This window comes from Pleurodeles waltl, chromosome 6 (genome assembly GCF_031143425.1).
Source record: "Pleurodeles waltl isolate 20211129_DDA chromosome 6, aPleWal1.hap1.20221129, whole genome shotgun sequence".
NCBI classification, from domain to species: domain Eukaryota; kingdom Metazoa; phylum Chordata; class Amphibia; order Caudata; family Salamandridae; genus Pleurodeles; species Pleurodeles waltl.
The window spans coordinates 1,323,801,395-1,323,820,466 of record NC_090445.1 but is presented as its reverse complement, the minus strand read 5'-3'; the positions used below and the strand labels follow the sequence as shown (position 1 = coordinate 1,323,820,466).

The 19,072-nt window shown below is 46.1% G+C and overlaps 1 protein-coding gene across 1 annotated transcript in view; it reads left to right on the top strand.

The window, feature by feature from the left end:
- LOC138300824 (synaptotagmin-15-like) overlaps positions 1-19,072 on the top strand; it is a 294,951-nt gene that overhangs the window by 239,847 nt on the left and 36,032 nt on the right. Inside the window, exon 6 of the mRNA XM_069240628.1 lies at positions 686-806. Within this exon, the coding sequence (XP_069096729.1) occupies positions 686-806 (121 nt within the window). The remainder of the gene's footprint in view (positions 1-685; positions 807-19,072) is intronic.

Here is a 19,072-nt window from a genome sequence, read left to right as displayed (position 1 = left end):
AACGACGCAAATTCGGCGCAAACGGAGTATAAATATGCCCCAAGATGTCATATTGGTGGGTAGGTGGAGCTTTAAGCTTTCAATTTCTGTGTCTAAAAATGAGAAGTAGAACAAAATGTCTGTCTGAAGAGGTGGACACTTCTCAAAGAGTAACGAGTTCAACGAGGAACAAAGGCCTTCGAGTATTGGAATTACCGGTAAGTAACTGTAACATTCCAGTTCCTCAGCCCAAAAGCAACCCACCTGCCACTGGACCACGATGGTATCCCCTAGTATAGATACTCACCTTTCAACAGGACGTTTTTATAATCTCGGTTTTGTTTGTGCTGGTTCCTACCTTTATCTGCTACAAACTAACTGCATCTTAGAAAATCGTCAGGTCACCCGAAATGTGACACACTTTAAAAAACTCACCACCCGAATTGAAACAAAAATCGCTTTCCTACCTGAAATGCTGTCATATTTTACTATCCTCTGCTTGCAGGTCAGCAGCCTGCCTGGAGGTCACTTTTTGATAGCGTAAGTGCTACATGAACAACAAGCTATAGGACACCATTCTTGAAAATATATAAATTTTAATTTCGAAATTTATTGATAGCTGCATTAAGACACACACTTTATGAAGTATGTTATGTTATGTGTTCAGTATGGCATTGTGACTCTAGCTGTAACACTCTTATTTCAGCCACCATCTGAGTTCGGAGACGTCCAGTTTTCTTTGAGCTACAATGATTACCTTGGACGTCTCACCGTGGTTGTACTGAGAGCAAAGGGTCTGCAGCTCCAGGAGGAAAGGAATGCTGTCAGTGAGTACAAACGTATTCTTCAGAGATAAAACTGTGATCCATTGTCTAAACGAAAATATGCTAACTTGGTTATATGACACATTGGGGGTCATTCCTACACTGGCGGTCCGAGACCGCCAGGGTAGGGGACGGAGGAAGCACCGCCAACAGGCTGGCGGTGCTTCTGGGGCTATTCTGACCGCGGCGGTAAAGCCGCGGTCAGAAAAGGGAAACCGTCGGCTTCCCGCTGCCCCTGTGAATCCTCCACGGTGGCGCTGCAAGCAGCGCCGCCATGGGGATTCCGACCCCCTTCCCCTCCAGCCTGGTTCTGGCGGTTTTCACCGCCAGAACCAGGCTAGCGGGAACGGGTGTCGTGGGGCCCCTGGGGGCCCCTGCAGTGCCCATGCCAGTGGCCAGTGGCATGGGCACTGCAGGGGCCCCCTAACAGGGCCCCACATTGATTTTCAGTGTCTGCTTGGCAGACACTGAAAATCGCGACGGGTGCAACAGCACCCGTCGCACACCAGCAACTCCGCCGGCTCCATTCGGAGCCGGCTTCCTCGTTGCTGGTGCTTTCCCGCTGGGCGGGCGGCCTTTTGGCGGTCGCCCGCCAGCCCAGCGGGAAAGTCAGAATGACCGCCGCGGTCTTTTGACCGCGGTACGGTCTTCTGGCAGTTCCCGCCAGGCGGGCGGCAACCGCCGCCCGCCAAAGTAGGAATGACCGCCATTATTTTTTGTATAGGGTACGGGGGAGACGGGGGATGAGCTATCTATTTTACAGGCATGCTCTGAGTGTAAACAACTATTATTTACCCTTCACCCTTATTGTGAGCCTTTGCCTTTTGCTCTGGTTCATAACTGAGAGGTGGGAAATTAGCAGCTGATAATCCCCTCAGCCGATAAAATAACCGTCAGCAAGAGAAAGGACAGGTGTCTGCAATCACCTCTGAGATTAAATAAAAGTGAACCCAAAGTTCTTTACTGGAGTTAACACTTGTGGACTTGTCTACCGCCGTAGTAAATACATATGGTTAAAACAAACCCCCAAATAACTGCTGTGAGCGAAGGTGCCATCTGTTGATGTGGCTAAACGTCAACAAACGACTGTAGGTAGTGAAAAAACATGGGGGCCAGTAATTCATTTCGGGCAGGCACAACCATCCAAAACTAACTGTGGTTGGGACTAAACACTATCGGGTATATTTACAAGAAAGTGGCGCATCAGCTATGATGCGCCACTTTTCTTGCTCACCCTAACGTCACCATGGTAGTGCTGTATTCACAATACTATGGTGCACGTTAGCACAACAGCATCAATATTTTTGACGCTATTGTGGCGCATGGGTCAACTAGCGCCAGCAATGCATGGGGTGGCAGACTGGAAACAATGGGAGCGTCACTCGAATGCCTACCTGGGTAGGCGTTTAAAATGACAGGAAAAATGTTGCTTTGAAATCTTGTAAATTTCACTGCACCATTTTTCTGGGCCTCCTAAATGGGGAACACCGCCCTAGCATACACTATGCCTGGGGCAGGCAAAATGTGGCGCAAGGGGTTACAAAGTGTCACAATGCTTGCATTGTCCCACTTTGTAAATCTGGCATGGGGAAAAGGCCTCCTTGATTCTACCTTAGCATAAAACAAAATGGCGCTAGGGTGGTGCAAGGAGGTATTAGGGCAAGAACCTCCGACTTTTTTCTGTACCAAGAATACTGTGCTGATAAAACTATGTGGATGAGGGACGGTCTCTACTATAGCCCCTTTTTGAACCAGGGCTTCGACTCTCGCTTTGGGAAAAAAGGAGAGGGAGTGGGGGAATCGACTGCCTTGGGGAGGAATAAAACTCTATATAAAAACCCTGAACCCTCTGTAATGAAAGCCCATTTGTTCACAAATAGTTGAATCCCTCCCCCCAAAGTGACTCCGGAATCTAGAATCAATTTTACCTGTTAAATTGGCATCTGCTGCGCTGGATCCGCCTCAATATCCTCCTCTGTGGGACCTGCCTTAGCCACCTATGTATCTCGTGGGGTAGAAGTTTGAGGATGAGGAACCTCTGACTCTGTTGGCACCTCTAGAGGTCTGTTGGAAGCATTCAACCCCTATAACGCCCGACCCTGGCAAAAAAGGGCATTGTTGATTTCCATTTGATTGACTTCTGAGCGTTGTCTAAAACTGAGAAGGTGGCTACATACTTGCCAAGTTCTTTAAAAAACTTGTCTTCAAATAATAGGCCGCTAGCCAAAGACCCAGCTTCTTTAGAAGCTAAATCAGCCAATTTTGGGTCAATGCGCATAAGGACGCATTTACGCCACTCCACGGACATGGCACAGTTGGCGTTTCTGAGCATACATATGGCTACTTGAGCCCATTCAAAGATGTCTTCTGGATCCACATGGGCGTTATTTTCTTTCACCTCACCTGCGAGCTCCAGGATTTTTGTCAGGGAACTAGATAGGTGTAACAACTTGTCTTGACACCCGCGCCAGGTGTGGTCTAGACCTTTTTTAGGATCTTTAGCTAATTTTCTTTAAAAAGGTTGCCATTCTGGAGTCTAGTTCTGGCGTGTCCACCACCTTACCAAGGAGTGATGGTCCAGGACACTCCGAGCGCAGGGTATTACCAACGTTGCGCTCAAAATTCTTGCAAAATTTTTCCTGGACATAGTGAACGACTTCTGCACAAGGAACCCACTCAGTAGATCTAGGGTGAATAATATTTTCTGGTTCGAATAATAAATTGCGCCTAATGATTTCTGGAACATCGGTAGGGGAATGGTGAGATTTGTGTTTCTTTTTGCGACTTGTCAGAATCTGTGGCATGAACAGATGTGTCAAATTAAGTGTTCCCTCAATCAGGGACAGATTTAATTACTGAAGGGACTGGGAGTTCAGCCCCTTCGTACTCATGGTCACTGAGCACACAGGCAGCCATTTGTGCTAGGAGGTCAGCTGGAGAGGAACCCCCTGCAGAGGATCTCAGATGTAAGTCAGAGTCTTGAGAGGGTAATTGAGAGGAAAAAGCATTCTGACTAGAGCCTCCCATAAGCTCCAGATTGCCATTCTCACCCGTGACTGTGTAAAGGGCTTGAGGGCCTTGACTAATGTCCAGTTCACGGAGTCCTGCAAATGGTAACCCAGTGCTTCCACCAGACGCTCTTCCATTTGGTATTCTACTTGATTGGATTGCAGATACAGCTGGGGAGCCCCCTCGTTGGTGTAGTGCACCATAATAGTGTATGATGAGGAAAGGAAGGGCAGGTCAGTAACATGTGTGTGACAGGAATGCCTATTCCACACAAATGTTACTAAATTATTAAGTTATGGGTAGAGGGAGCACCTGCTGACACCCTAGGCCAAGCCTCTGACGTTATTGCGCCCCGTCAGGCATTCTGGGGACCATACTGAGCTGGTATCTCGTGCGTGCAGCCAATCGGAAAAACAAAGGAATTATTGATCTGGCTGAAGTATGATCAACATACACAGCTAATATGATCACAAGATTTTGTGCAAGTATTTAACAAATCTTAATAACAGGCTGCGAAGTTTGACAGCTCCATTACACAGTCAGAGCTCACGGGGCACAGAAGGGGCAGGGCGGCGCGTGGAGGGGGGAATAAACTTTAAATATATATATATTCTTAAAACACTTAACTGAACGCTGCGCACTGCTCTGCTCCTCCGTCTCCTCTGCCTCGCCACTGCAGACACAGGCTCTCAGCCTTCCCTGCGGCCAATCCTTACGCTGCTCAGAGCAGCATCAGGATTGGCTGGGAGCGCCCAGCCAGGTTGTACCCAGGCAGACTGGGAGCCTGTGCACGCTCTCTCCAGCCAGGCAACTGTGTTGTTGGGCTGGAGAGAGCTTACTGCGGATGTGTGTTTGGCCGGCCCGAGACAGCCGGCCAAACATACATGCGCAGTGAGGAGGAGTGCTGTGCACTCCCCCTCACTCCTCATCACCACCGTGGCCCCGCCCCTATACCAGAAAACAATAATAAACTCGGTAAAGGTAAAGGTATAGGTTGGCAGGAGGCAACGCTCCTCCGCCCTAAAGGAGGAGCAGCCCCTGACATTTATAGTCTCGTAGTTGTGCTCATATCACATTGCACTCTTATCATGTGAACATGACTTTCCAATCTTCTTATGCATTTTCACCATGGGGGCCACATCTTGGAGTCCCCGCATGCTGTATTGAATCCACATACATGGCTGATAGGAACACAAAATTTTGTATGAGCATTCAACAGATCTTAATAACAGGCTGCAAAATATGTCAACCCTATTACGGTCTCCTAGTGCTAAAAACTGCATGTGCTAAGTATTTCAACGTGTCATATGAACATATCTTCACTGATCTACATACTCTGAATGGAAGTCCCACCTATCTCAGTGGAGCCATCTTAGAATCGTCAATTATACATATAATAATCAACTTTCACAAATCTTATTCAAAATAAATCTTTCATATATGTCTGAAAACCTTTAACCACAAGCCATGACAATATCCTGATTTCATTGTTTACACATTAAGTAAATCGCAAAAAGACAAGGAGTGTATGTACTCCATACTCCCACCCACATACCTTTGGAGATATCCTCATACCATGATTCACGCATTTGGGTGCTAAGCAAATGATGAAACATGGAAGTACTCCATTCTCCCATGTATACAACTGTTGCCTATATAGATCTTTGGATAAATGTCTAAAAAACGTTAAAAAGGAGTAAAAAAGAAAATAACAAAGAACAAAAAACCCATATGTAAAGCTCCCAAAACTATGGGGTGTTAAATACGACAAAAAAAACATATGGACACAATGCCCACCATTCTACAGGAATGCAGGTATTTACTTGAGCCATACATAATGTTTCTGAAAGAATTACCGTGAACAAACAAGTCCAAATATCATAAATTACAATCTGATTACAACCACAGTGTCGGAAGGACATATAAAGTAGCTTCAACACATATCATCCTGTCATACCCTCCGCTAGCACAGTCTCTGTATCCCTGACACCGTTTACAATCAGCTCCCAATATATATCCACGCCTTGTAGCGCACCGAACCATCTCTGCATCCTAATCCCTATACCAATCGGCTCTTAATATCTACTATCATCAGTGCTTAATTTGTAAATAAAAACGTGCCGGTTCCCAAAGCTCTCCTCTGAAGCATGCGGCCACCGAGACAGCATAAACCTGAAGCCATATCTGGCCTCTTAATCCATTTACAGCCACTAACTGCCCCTTCAGCTTACCTAGCAGTTTTCTGCTTTCTCCCTTTGTGGCGCTTTTTCGTTGTTCTCTTCCTCCGTCTTTCTCTTATTTGTCTTTTGCTCGCAGTAAATGCTTAAGGCAGAAAACTAAGTGCCAGCCCTCAAAAAGAAGTGCTGGTGTCCCGCACCGGAAACAACAAGCAGAAATTAAGCACTGACTATCATATGGAAACATCTGGCTTGTAAGATAGTCAGACACTAACTGTCACATCAGCTGTAACAGGACCCTAACACAGTAACCGGAGGCCATATAATATCCCATGATCAACTAATCAAAGATATCAAAGAAAATGATGAAATTCATTGTTAACATTTAGGTCCATTCAAACCGTTCTCAATCTACAAATCCATTTCGATTAATCTCTGCGTAATGCCAGTTCTCCTTCGCCACTCCTTCTACTGGCCATTACATGCTGAGCTGCATGAAGCCAAATCCTTGTATCTTCAGGATGTGCCTCATGCATATGGGTAGCCACTCGATATCTCATGTCCCTATGTTTAATACCTCTCACATGCTCTTGTATCTGGATCTTACAGGAAGGGGTACTACAACCAATGTATATTTTGCCACAAGCACAACCCAGAACATAAACAGTGTCCAGCGATCAGCTCCACCTACGGTCCCGGGCCAAAATGTGCTAGAAAGGGGAGTGGGTCATGTGCTCCCATGCCTTTAAAGGCCCCAGCTTCCCCATTTCCCAGGGATGATCAGTTAAAAAGAAAGGTGAGGGGGCTATGGGCTACCCCCTCCCCGAACCTCTGTAGGCCCTAGGGACCATGTCCCCCTGGGCCCACTCTATTACTCTGTCCTGGGGAGCCTACCCTTGGGACTGAGTAGTTTTCCTGCCCACATCAGGGCGATCAGGGAAACAAGCTGTTGCTCTTGCCTGGGAACATTTTTGAATCTCCCACTAGATGGGAGCAAACATGTTTTCACTGCCTGCAGCAGTGTCAGCAGAGAAGGCATGTCATCTCCTACCCAGCAGGAGATTTAAACATACTACCACCTGGTGAGAGCAGACTTCTCTTTTCCTGCCCCCTGCTCGCACTCCAAGGGCAGGGAAACGGAACAGGTATTTCTCCCGTTTAGAGGGAGCAAGCATGAATAGCTGCTCCCTCCAGGCAGGAGCAATGCGGCTCCTGCACTATGCAGGGAGCCAGTTGGGCCACCAGGACACTGGGGTTGCACCTGCGGCCTGCAATTTGTGGTTTGTTGGTGCCCCAGGTGGGCACCGGGGCACCCACCTGCGGTCCCACCATGTGGGGTTCCCGGGACCAAGAAGGGTCAGGGATGAGGGGCGGCATGCTGCCCTCCACTTAATTAGGGAATTTGGCCACAGGGGATGAGATCCCCTGGGCCTAATAAGGCTTGGCAGGAGGGGGCACACAGCCCCCTCCACTTTTATTATGGATTTTTTGCACAGGGATGAAGTTATCGAGGACTAAAAAGGCTTGAGGAGGGTGTGGCACCTGGCCACCTACCCCTTTATATTGACATGTGGCCCAGGGGGGTGGGGTCCTTGGGCCTAATAAGTCTTGAGGAGGGGGTGTAGGAAAGTACCCTCTTTTTGGCATGTTACCCTCAATTTCTGTGTGTTTGACTCTGTCACTGGGATCCTGCTAACCAGGACCCCCAGTGCTTATGCTCTCGCTCCTCTCAAATTTGTCACTACATACTGGTAACCCAGTAATTCAACCCAAATTTGCATACCGGTCACCTTTTATAAGTCCCTAGTATATGGTACTGAGGTACCCAGGGCAGTGAAGTTCCAGGGGATCCCTATGGGCTGCAGCATTACTTTTGCCACCAATAGGGAGCCCATGCAAAGGCTTCTGCAGGACTGTCATTGCAGCCTGCGTGAAATGGTGCATGCACCCTTTCACAGCCATTTTCACTGCACCAGTTCACTTACAAGTCACCTGTATGTCAAGCCTTCAAACCCTGAAGGCTGGGTGCAAAGTACCTGTGTGTGAGGGCACCCCTGCACTAGCAGAGGTGCCCACACATCATCCAGGACCATTTTCCTGGACTTCATGAGTGCGGGCGCCATTTTACACATGCACTGGACATAGGTCAATACCTATGTTCAGCTTCACAATGGTAACTCCGAATATGGCCATGTAAGGTGTCTACAATGTGGGAATTGTACCCAAATACTGATTCTAGTATTGGATTTACAATTCCATGCACTCTGGGGGCTCCACAGTGGACCCCCCTTGTACTGCCATACTAGCCTTCTGAGGTGTTCGTGGCAGCCCCAGCTGCTGCCACCTCACAGACAGGTTTCTGCCCTCCTGTTGTTCAAGCAGATCGAGCCCAGGAAGGCAGAACAATGCATTTCCTCTCCCTTTGAAAATAGGTGTTGCAGGCATAGGAGCTGCCTCCCAGAGCCTCTGGAAATGATTTGAAGGGCACAGATGGTGCCCTCTTGAATAATCCAGTCTATACTGGTAAGGGACCTCAGTCCCTGCTCTGGCGTGAAACTGGACAAAGGCAAGGTGGGTGACTGCTCCCCTGTCCATCATCACCCCAGGGGTGGTGCCCAGAGCTCCTCCAGAGTGTCCCTGGGTTTTTCAGTCTTGGATTCCAAGGTGGAGGGGCACTCTAGGAGCATCTGAGTGGCCAGTGTCAGCAGGTGACATCAGAGCCCTTCCCTGATAGGTGCCTACCTGTGTAGCTGACTAATCCCAGTTTTGGGGCTATTTAGGGTGTCTCCTCTGGGTGTTTCCTCAGATTCAGATTGCAAGACTCCAGCAGGAATCCTTTGCATCCTTTACTTCATCTTCTACTGATGAAACTGCATCTGGACCCTCCAGGAACTCTACAAACTGCAACAAAGAAGCAGAGATGACTTCTGCAACATTGCATCTATAGGTCCTGCCAGCAACTGCAACTGTTTCCAGGTCGTGCATCCTCTGATGACTGCCTGTCATCAGCCTGCACCAGAAGAAGCGAAGGAATCTCCCTTGAAGTGAAGGAGTCACTTCCCTGCTTCAGCCAGCACCCCTCTGCAGCGACGAACCATGGCGTGGATCCCCTCTCTTGATGATGATCATAGATCCAACAACATGGGTCGTGGACTGAAGTGACCCCAACTATCCCAAGGCCCAGCTGTCCAGCTTTGGTGGAGGTAAGAGCTTGCCTTCACACACAAGACAGTACCCCCGGACACCGCATGCTTTGCAGTTGCCAAGGCTTGTGTGCGACCTTCCACAAAGTTCTTTGTGCACAGTGCAGCTCAGTCCTCCAAGCAACGCACAGCTTCCTGAGTGGTTCTCCGGCGGCATGGGATCCCTTTGTGTCGTGCTACGTGGGCACTCCATTTGCACCTTCTTTGTCCCTGTGCTGTGGGACTCTTGTGAACGCTGCCTGGTCTTCTGAGGGCTCTCTGAGTTGCTGAGAGCCCCCTCGATCTCCCCCTCCTGGGTAGAGGCCACCATGTCCCTGCTGGTCCCAGGCAGCGCCATTCTCCGCTAACCGCAAGCTTTGCGTGTGCCAAGGCTTGCTGGCGGAATCCAGCATTGCAAACCAGACTGTAATCATCCATCCGGAGTGGGACATCATCTTCACCATCCAGGAACCCGCATTCGTCTTCCTGGGTGCAGTACTGACTGTTCTTCTTCACCGGTGGTTCTTCTTCTGCACCTTCATCTGGGTTAGCAGGGGCTCCTGTTCTCCCTGGACTCTTCAGTGCTTCTTGGACATGGTCCCTTTCTTCCACAGGTCTTCAAGTCCAGGAATCCATCATTGGTGTATTGCAGTCTCTTCTGATTCTCGCATTATCTTCTATCACAACTTCTAGTGTATTGAGGGAAACTTACTGTGATTACTCCTGTTTTCCTGGGCTCTGGGTTGGGTTCTATTACTTACCTTTGGTGTTTTCTTACATTCCCAGCACCCCTCTACACATTACTCTTGCCTAGGTGGGGAACTGACTTTCGCATTCCACTATTTTAGAACAAGGTTTGTGTTCCACCAGGCCCATTGCAACCCATTGGGATTTTTACTATTTGCGCTGTTTTCTAACCATTTTTTAAAGCTATTACTGCATTCTAGTCTATATACTGTGTATATTACTTACCTCCTAAGGGAGTATAGTCTCTAAGTTATTTTGTGACATTGTGTCACTAAAAATAAAGTACCTTTATTTTTGTAACACTGAGTATTTTCTTTCATGTGTATAAGTACTGTGTGACTAAAGTGGTATTGCATGAGCTTTGCATGTCTCCTAGATAAGCCTTGGCTGCTCAGCTACAGCTACCCCTAGACAGCCTGGCTTCTGGACACTGACTTCATGTTACTAATAAGGGATAACTGGACCTGGTACTACATACCAGGTCAGCCTCCTAAAGGGGGGCCTCGTGGAACCCCTCTCTGCTTTTATTACGGGATTTGGCCCTTGGGGATGGTAGTCTGGTGGGGGAGCTACGCAACACCCCTACCACTTTATAATGACATGGGACCAAATGAGGTGGGATCCCTGGGACCTAACATGGTTTGGAGAGGGATGCCATGATGCCCCTCCTCATTTTAATGTCATGTGGCCCCAGGGATTTGGCTGACTGCAGGGGATTGGATGAAGGCTGTGCTCAGCCTGTGGGTGGTTGGAATGCGGTTTGGCCTACCCACCTGCTGCGCATGGCCAAAGGCTGTGCGCAACGTGGGGATGACGGCCTACGAGGGATAGACGCAGGCCCTTTGGGCAACCCCCCACTATGCATGGCAGAAGGCCGTGCACAGTGTGGGGATGACTGCCTGCAGGGAGTTGGAAGCAGGGCGTGGCCACAGTCTAGGCCCATTTGGCAATGCCATGCTGTGCACAGGCAAAGGCCATGGGCAGCATGGTGTTTGATACCCACAAGGGCTTGGCTACCTGCATGGGATGGGGCCTCACTAGTGTGCAGCAGGGAGGTTGGCTTTATATAGGGTAACTATGGCTCGCACCCTCGCCGTGACATATATGACATCATTGATAATATCACTGACATATGTGCAATTAAATTATTGATGAGAAAGGAAAACTGTGCATGGCAGGGTTGCTAGTGATAGTTACCTTATGTCACAAGTTTTTCAGTGAATAAATATGTGTTATAGTTACCTTGGGGCACGAGTTATAGTTACTTAAGAAAAATCTAACAGGTGAATTTGTATGGTTTTGTGCGAATGAATTCAGAACCTAACTATAACGTCCCTGTAACCGTTGTTTTTTTCAGTGAATTTCTAAAGTTTTTTAAATTCTATTTCCTAACTATGTACTCCCTGTAACCTTTGTTTTTTGCAGTGAATTTCTATGTTTTTTTAAATTCTATTTCCTAACTATAATGTCCCTGTAACCTTTAGTTTTTTTAGGGAATGTCTGTCTTTTTTTAAACGAATAGTAATTTTCATTACTATATGGTAATCCAATCACTGCCACGCACAGCCTTGGGCAGTGAGTGGCAGCAGTTGGCCACAGGGCCTGAGATCAACCCCCTTATAAGCATCCAACCTTTCACTGTGCACATCCTTCGTCTGTGCGCAGCAACGGTTGCCTACAAGGCCTGGCCTGCAGCCAGGACCTGCGGCCAACCCTCCTAACCACCCAACCCTACTCTGCACACAGCCTATTCTCCATGAGCGGCAGGAGTTGCCCATAGTCTATCTCTCTGGGTGTGAGAATAGATGTAAGAAGGTGTATCTGAGGGTGAGAGTTGCTGTGAGAGTCTATGTGTGGGTGTGAGAATACATGCATCAGTGTTTTAGTGGGTGTGTCAGTGTCTGTGCAGGTCTTTGAGTGGATGCACAGTGCTGTCAGTGGGTGTGTGAGAGTCCGAGTGGTTTTGTGAGTGGGTACGTGAGTGTCTGAGTTGGTCTGTGGATGGGTGCGTGAGAGTCTGATTGGAGCTGTGTGTGGGTGCACAAGGATCTGATTGGAACTGTGAGTGGGTCTGTGAGTGGGTCTGTGAGTGGGTCTGTGAGTGGGTGTGTAATGGTGTGAGTGGGTGTGTGAGTGGGAGAAAGTGATTAAAAGATAGAGAACGAAAGAGAGGAAGATAGAGAGTTTTTAGGCTTTGATGGATGATATAGTTAGAATGAGATATTTCTGCACAAACTGAAAAGAAAAATGTATTTGTCAATTAAAAACAATAAGATTCACCTTTCAGTAGGAGCCTTAAACATTTACAGTTGAAAATAAATTTAAGTAGGGAAATGACTAAGGATACACCAGATGTCAAATCCTCAACTCTCAGTGTAAAAGTCTGTGATCTTCACAATTAGTCTTTTTTTTCTTTTTTTTTTTCTTGCCCTTTAGGGGGCTATCTTGGACTGCAAGGGGAGCCTCAGGGCCTTCCCCGCGGTTGGCACTCATTATTTTTAAAAATACTTTTTGGCCATTTATGAGCTATCTGGGACCATGGGGAGAGCCTCTAAGCCTCCCCTGCAGTCCGCTTGCTCCAGCAAGCAGGCAGCTGCTTTTAACAGCAGCTCCTTGGATGCTGGACCAATGTTTTCATCTGTCTTCCCCGCACTCTGCTTTCTGACAGCGAGACCTGTTTGACATGTCCCGCTGTCAGAAAGCAGAGTAATGTTTGCTGTGACTTGACTGCAGAAGGCAAAGCTGCAGCCAAGCCACAGCAAACAGCTATGTCCCGGGGGGTGGGCACTCCGGGACAGAGCATATGCCGGCCCTGGAGGGTGGTGAACCCCAGGGCCATCAGTGCCTCCTCGAGGGTGGGCCGCCTGGTCCCCTCCCAACATAAATAGCTCCAGGAAGGGGGTGGTCCCTGGGGCAATGGGGGTCCAAAACTTATCTGCTTTCTATTTGTAATTATTTGCCCCAAGGAGGTGGTGGTCCCCGGAGCTGGGGTGGGGTCACAATGTCCCTTTGCACAGTAGTTAATATATCACCCTGAGGCAGTGGTGGTCCCCAGGGCTGTGGGGGAGGCCGTTGGCCCTCCCTCACATAATATAAGCATTTTTCCCCTGGGGAGGTGGTGGTCCTGGGGGCTGAGGCCATTGGGCCTCCTCGAAATAATAAAAGCATTTTGCTCCAGGAAGGTGGTGGTCCCTCGGGCTGTGGAGGGGCCAGGAGGCCCCTGTATTTTAAAAACATCAATGCTCCAGGACCAGCCCCAACCGGGGTTATTGAAAAACAAGCACGGAAGCCTGAGCTTGGATTTTTCTTAATTTTTGTTACTGCAAATTTGCACTATCATCGCAATTTTGTAGTCATTTTTTTAAAGTGTTTTTTTAGTTGTGGGATAGGGACCATCTGGGACCCCAGCACCAGAGCTAAGGGGTCAGGGGGACTGTACCCTGGCCCCTTGTCCTTTTTTACACTTTTTTTCTGGGACTCCCAAGATGTCTGCCAACACTTCCAGGTTTGAAGTGTTGGCAACCAATCAGAGTTGTGCATTTCCCTGCATGAGCTCGTCTTTTTTTTTTTTTTAAATCTTCGCAATCACAGATATACCAATTTGGATTTCCTTTCATTTCTCAAAAACTACAGAACGGATTTAAACCAAATAAGTGAAAGCATAATCTGCGTACCAAAAGCTAGCTTTCTGCTAAATTTGGTGAAATTCCCATCAGTGGTTCGTTTTTGAAAATGTCATGAATATTTTTCAAATGGTGCCAAAGATATAGACAAGCCAAAGAATGCTTTTTCTATGGAAAAATGGCCCTAACTATAACAACCTAGTGGCAACTGCCACTACCATATATATAACAATCACTCTTCAGCCAGTAACAAACTTCACTGTGAGTGAAGGCGTCCTGCTCTTTTACTTTTACAAGGAGCATATGTGCACACAAAGTACTTTTAAACAGTGCCAGGAACTTCTATGGCAATGCAGGACTGCAGGATTCTTTAGACAAAAAAAATATTTTTAGGCAGTATTTTTAGGTTTTTCAAAAGAGCTAGGGCCTTGCAGCCTCCCCAAAAATGACGTTTTACAAAACAAGACAAAAACAGCCAAATGTCAAGCAGCCAATATCACACATGTTGGTTTTGTCAATGTTTGTTTAATTTACAGAAACATATCATATTATTGAGAAAATCTTGTTTTGAAAATACCAATAGCCAAGGTACAAGTTGTAGCAATGACAGCAGCTGAAAATGGCTGCCCCTGACTTTCAGTTTTTGTATTAAATAAATCTTGGACCTAGGCACCATTATGTCGCTTGCACACCCAAGGGATTCGGTAACGTCCGCAGAAGGAAGAAACGAAGATACCAGATGTTATTCACATTTCCTCAGGCCAAGTAACCTAGACTTTAAATTAATTAGAGTCACTCGCCACTGTTTCATGTCATGCTGCCAGCCAAATGGTCTCTGTCAAAGACATCTGGAAGCACGTCTGGACTTTGTCAGTCATCACAATCTACTCGGCAGACTGCATTCATTTTGGAAGTCGTCTACAGAGACGTTCCAAATTCAATAAAAAATCGATTTAGACGGAATTCTTTATCGCGTTGTCCCATGCATTAATTTGAGCTCTCCAGGGTGCTGCCATATTATCTGCACACTGGTGTGTATAGGTACGTGCATGAGGGCACACACCGGCCACCATTGACGTGAGCCCCCTTTCAATTTCCCGATCTGCGCAGTAGCCACTCATCAAATCCCATGCACTTACTGGGTTTGGACACCAGTAGCAGACAGTTGCTTGGTGTATATTATGCTTTCCTTAATCGTGTTTTGGCTTGAGTAGTTAAGGAAAACGCTCTCGCACAATTTCTTCCAGCGATTCTCGTTTTCCAACTCTAATCCAGATCAACAATCTTCCAGCGATTGCTAGAAGCACCGGAAACAGGCATTAGGAAAGCCGATGTATTTTTATTTATGTTTTAACGTACAGTAACATAACATTTCTATCGATTGAAAAAAGTGTACATAGTATCTGTGACAGTACATAAATCTATGAATATTACATTATTTACATTTAAAGTGAATTTTACAGATTGATCATGCTAAAATACGATAATGTCTGGATAAACGGTCAATGACAGCATACAGCACAAAATGCACTAACATTGGAAGAGGCACAATGGTCCCAATTTACAAACTACATTTTGTCGTATAGCACATAGTACTACAGTAGGAGGGGCGGAAATCTGCATTTCCACCTCACGTCTTTTCTACAGGGTTCGGACTGGTCTATAGGATAATCAGGCTGTGCCCGATGGGCTGGCTGAGATATTGGTTGTGGGCAAGTTTTTTAGAAGGATGTAAGCCTATTTTTTGGCCCGGTGGGCAGTTTGTTACTGTTGTTTTTCCTGATATTACCACAAGCCTGGCCTGCAGCAAACACAAAAGCACGCGTTCTCCCATCCCTTGCAAAAAACCCATACAGAGTGTTTATACAAGTTCCAAACTGGCCTAATTTGTAAATGTGGGACACTTTTTTTAGCCATGTGGTTCGAGAATGGGAGCCACCTTTATTTGAGTACCCTGGCCTATTTTTTATCCCACTTCGACCCTGCTTCTCTATGGGGCTCTCTGCACACATATACGTTTATTACTTAGTAGTAAATATGGGAGGGATCAGGGGCGTGGCTGGAAAATGGGAAATACTTACTACAAAATATAGGGGGTTTAGTGGAAGGGTAATGAGGCATTAAAGGAGGGGCCTGGAAAGAAAAACACCTACTCACAAAAGATTAAGACCACTGCTACTCCCAGGGATGGCTACTTCACATTAGCGTAGGAATGTCACCCCCCTGGCAAAGAGCCAGTTGCTGAAAAATAAAATGACATTATACTATTGTTTTATTTTTCAGCTGCTGGTTCAGCCAGCAGGTGCAGGGAGGGGTGGGGCTGGTCCATGGGAGGGAGGAGAAGGGGGAGTGGAGTCAGTGCACTTAGGGGCATATTTAAGAGCCCTAGTGTTACCAGAGCGTCACTTTTCTTGACACTCCGGTGGCGTTATGCCCTGTGCCGTATTTACAAGGTGGCTTTAAGCAACTTTTTGTGGCTTAAGGCCACCTTGTAAATGAGGGCCCTTCACACGCAGCCCGTCGTGTGGAAGGGGCATGCAATGGGTGTTGCTGTGGGCGTGCCACAGCAACACCCATTGCATTTTGACGCTGCCTCAGATTTATGAATTTTTGTAAACCTGAGGGAGCAGCAAAATCTAACGCCAACCCAGGGGTGGAGTTAGCAAGACGCAATGAGGAGGAATACTTTGATTCCACCTTGTGTTTGCTTTTTCTATTTGTGCTGCATTCTGCAGCATGCATAGAAAGAGTAAAATGCCAGACATGATTGTTAATGTGCGGTAAGGTGTCTCTTCCTGCACATAAACTGAAATTACAAAATGACGCTTTGGCACTTCTGTGCCAAATCGCCATTAGTAATTGTTTATGTGCAGGAAGGGACACCTTCCCACACATAAACAAACAAACCCCTCAATTCAGACATCCTTGCACGATGGTGCAAGGATGTCTGCGTTGGCGCTGGCAGCTAAATTTAGTGCCAGCACAGGGGTGCGCCGTATTCAATTAAATAGGCGCAAACCTGCGTTGTGAAAATGTGGGGCTCATCATTTTTGTGCTGTATTGTGCTCCGTAATTTTATTTTACGTATGGCTCCAAGTGAGCATGTCAGTTTGACCGGCTGCCTCATGCCAGCCAAACTGATATGTGCACTTAGGTTTCTCCAATCCGGCTGTGTTGCACAGCTGGGATGGAGAAACTGAACATAGTCCCACACAGTATCTGAGCAGCAGAACAAGCCATTCAGACAAATCCTGGTGCTGCTCTCATGCTAGGCATACCATAAGAGCAACGCCAGCATTGCATGGGTAGCCTGTGCTGGTGTCCCAGGGACTGCTGGAACACCAGGAGAGAAGTGGAGCAACACGGCAGGCAGCGGTGTCGGAAAAGTATATATTTTTTATTATTCTTTTTGTATTCCTCCTTTTCCCCCACACCCCTTCATGCCACCCCTCCCTGCCTTTCCCTTGAGATTTGCAGCAGCTGCCGCTAGCTACCCCCAAACTACACTTCTAATGTTACTGCAGTTAAAAAGACCACAAAACAGATGTAAATGTGTCTCCAGCCCAGCCTTAGAATAGTACATAAGTCCAGCACCACACACAGCCACTCACTGGTACTGCAACACATCACATTCCCCTAGAAAAGTGCTCTTCAAACTTTTTAATGCCCCACCAATACAAAAAAAAATCATTCATGGGGCCCCCAGAAGAAACAAAGGATTTCACTTTATTTTATTCTCTATAATCGGCATTGTTTAAATGCATATACAATATTTAAACACTGCAATTATGTTCAATATTCCTTCTTAAAAATGCAGTCAAATATATGATTGCCAATTTACTATTTGGGTCAGCCAAGTCTTTCTAAAGTACAAAAGTATCCACACTGGAATTCTTTCTGGACAGAGTTTGAGACCATTCCCTTTGACACGTACTCCAACCTAGGATATCAATGACAAAAGACGTTAGTGGGCGCCCATTTGCTGACTTACGCACCTTTGCACTAAAACAAAGCACTGTAATCAGCATGATGATTCTCTTGGCCAGTACCTGGAGCCGCCGTTGGATCAATTAAGGTCCCAACGGGTGGGGGCTGTCACCCAATGTTCAAAGAACCCTGCCGTAGAAGATAATGGATATAGACTTAAAACAACACCCCAGATAAAATCATGTTAAAATATTTATATTATTTAGACCTTTAAATGTGTACCTATGTATACGTATATATGGTATTGTTTTCAATGTTACAAGTTATAATACATTTGAATGTAAATATTTTATAATTTTAGTAAATAACTTAAAATAAATGTTGAAACTTAAAAAAAAACGTACAATAATTTAAAATGATCAAAAACATAATTTTGACTTAAATTCACCAAATATTATCGAAATATTAAAATGCTAATGCTGCTGGGATTTTTTTTACATTTTGTTTGAAAAATAATACTTATAAATTAAACTAATATATGAAAATTAATACATGTTTTAATGAACATTTCATTGGTTGATTTAGTGTACTGAACATTTTATTTTATCAGTTCTATGTCATTAATACTTAATTTACCATGTTAATTACATCTGTATTAATTTTACATAGAAATAGTTTTAAAATATATTTTTAAATTAATACTGAGTCACAGACGTCTTGGAGGCTTGTAAATGTCGACTCAAAAATTCTAAATAGCAATTTACACATGGTGCATGAGTAAATTTACACATGTTTAAATCTACATGTGCAAATGTACTTTTGTTGGCAATGGTATTTTAGGAGCAGGCAGAGGATTCTACTAGTGGATGAAATGTTGCAGGATGCTGTGTAGCATTATGCTGTGTCAGAAAGACAGCTGAGGGCCAGATTGGTTATTGACCTTTACCAGTAATTTATAGAGTACGTTTTGGCATTTAGCTATCCTACTTGGTGGCAATAGGTTGAGGTAGGATGTGCCAAGGGAGATTATATGAAGTTTGATCTGCAGCGTTCAGAACCGTATCTAGCGGAGTCCAGCAGTAATCAGGTAAACCAACCAGGAGAGTATTGCAGTAATTCAGTCTGCTGAAAACCAACAAGTTGATGAGAGGGCTTTTAACTGAAAGTGCTCAAATGCTTCTATCCATTAAGTCATTCATCCATCCAGCCATGCACTCAATCACTCATCATCGATGCAGTCACTGAGTCACCCCTGCATCGTGCACCAATACACAATCCCATTGAGGGGATTTCCTTTACTTACTTACTAACTGATTTGCAGTACTATGCACACAAACTCCACAATTGATGAAGAGGCACTTTAACAGTCAGACCTTCAGGATTTGCTGTAGGTGTGTGAGGGATCTGAGAGGCCTTTTGGTTGTAAGGGCTGGGATACTGCTTCCAGTATTGTGTGACTGAGGCTGTGTGTTAAGGGCTGTGAGAGTACATAACTGTACTCTGGGAGGGATATGAGAGTGGTGTTGGTGGTTTGAGACTGCTACTATGTGTGAGCTATGAGTGTGCTATCAGTAGTGTAACTACCAGTCTGAGCCATGAGAGTG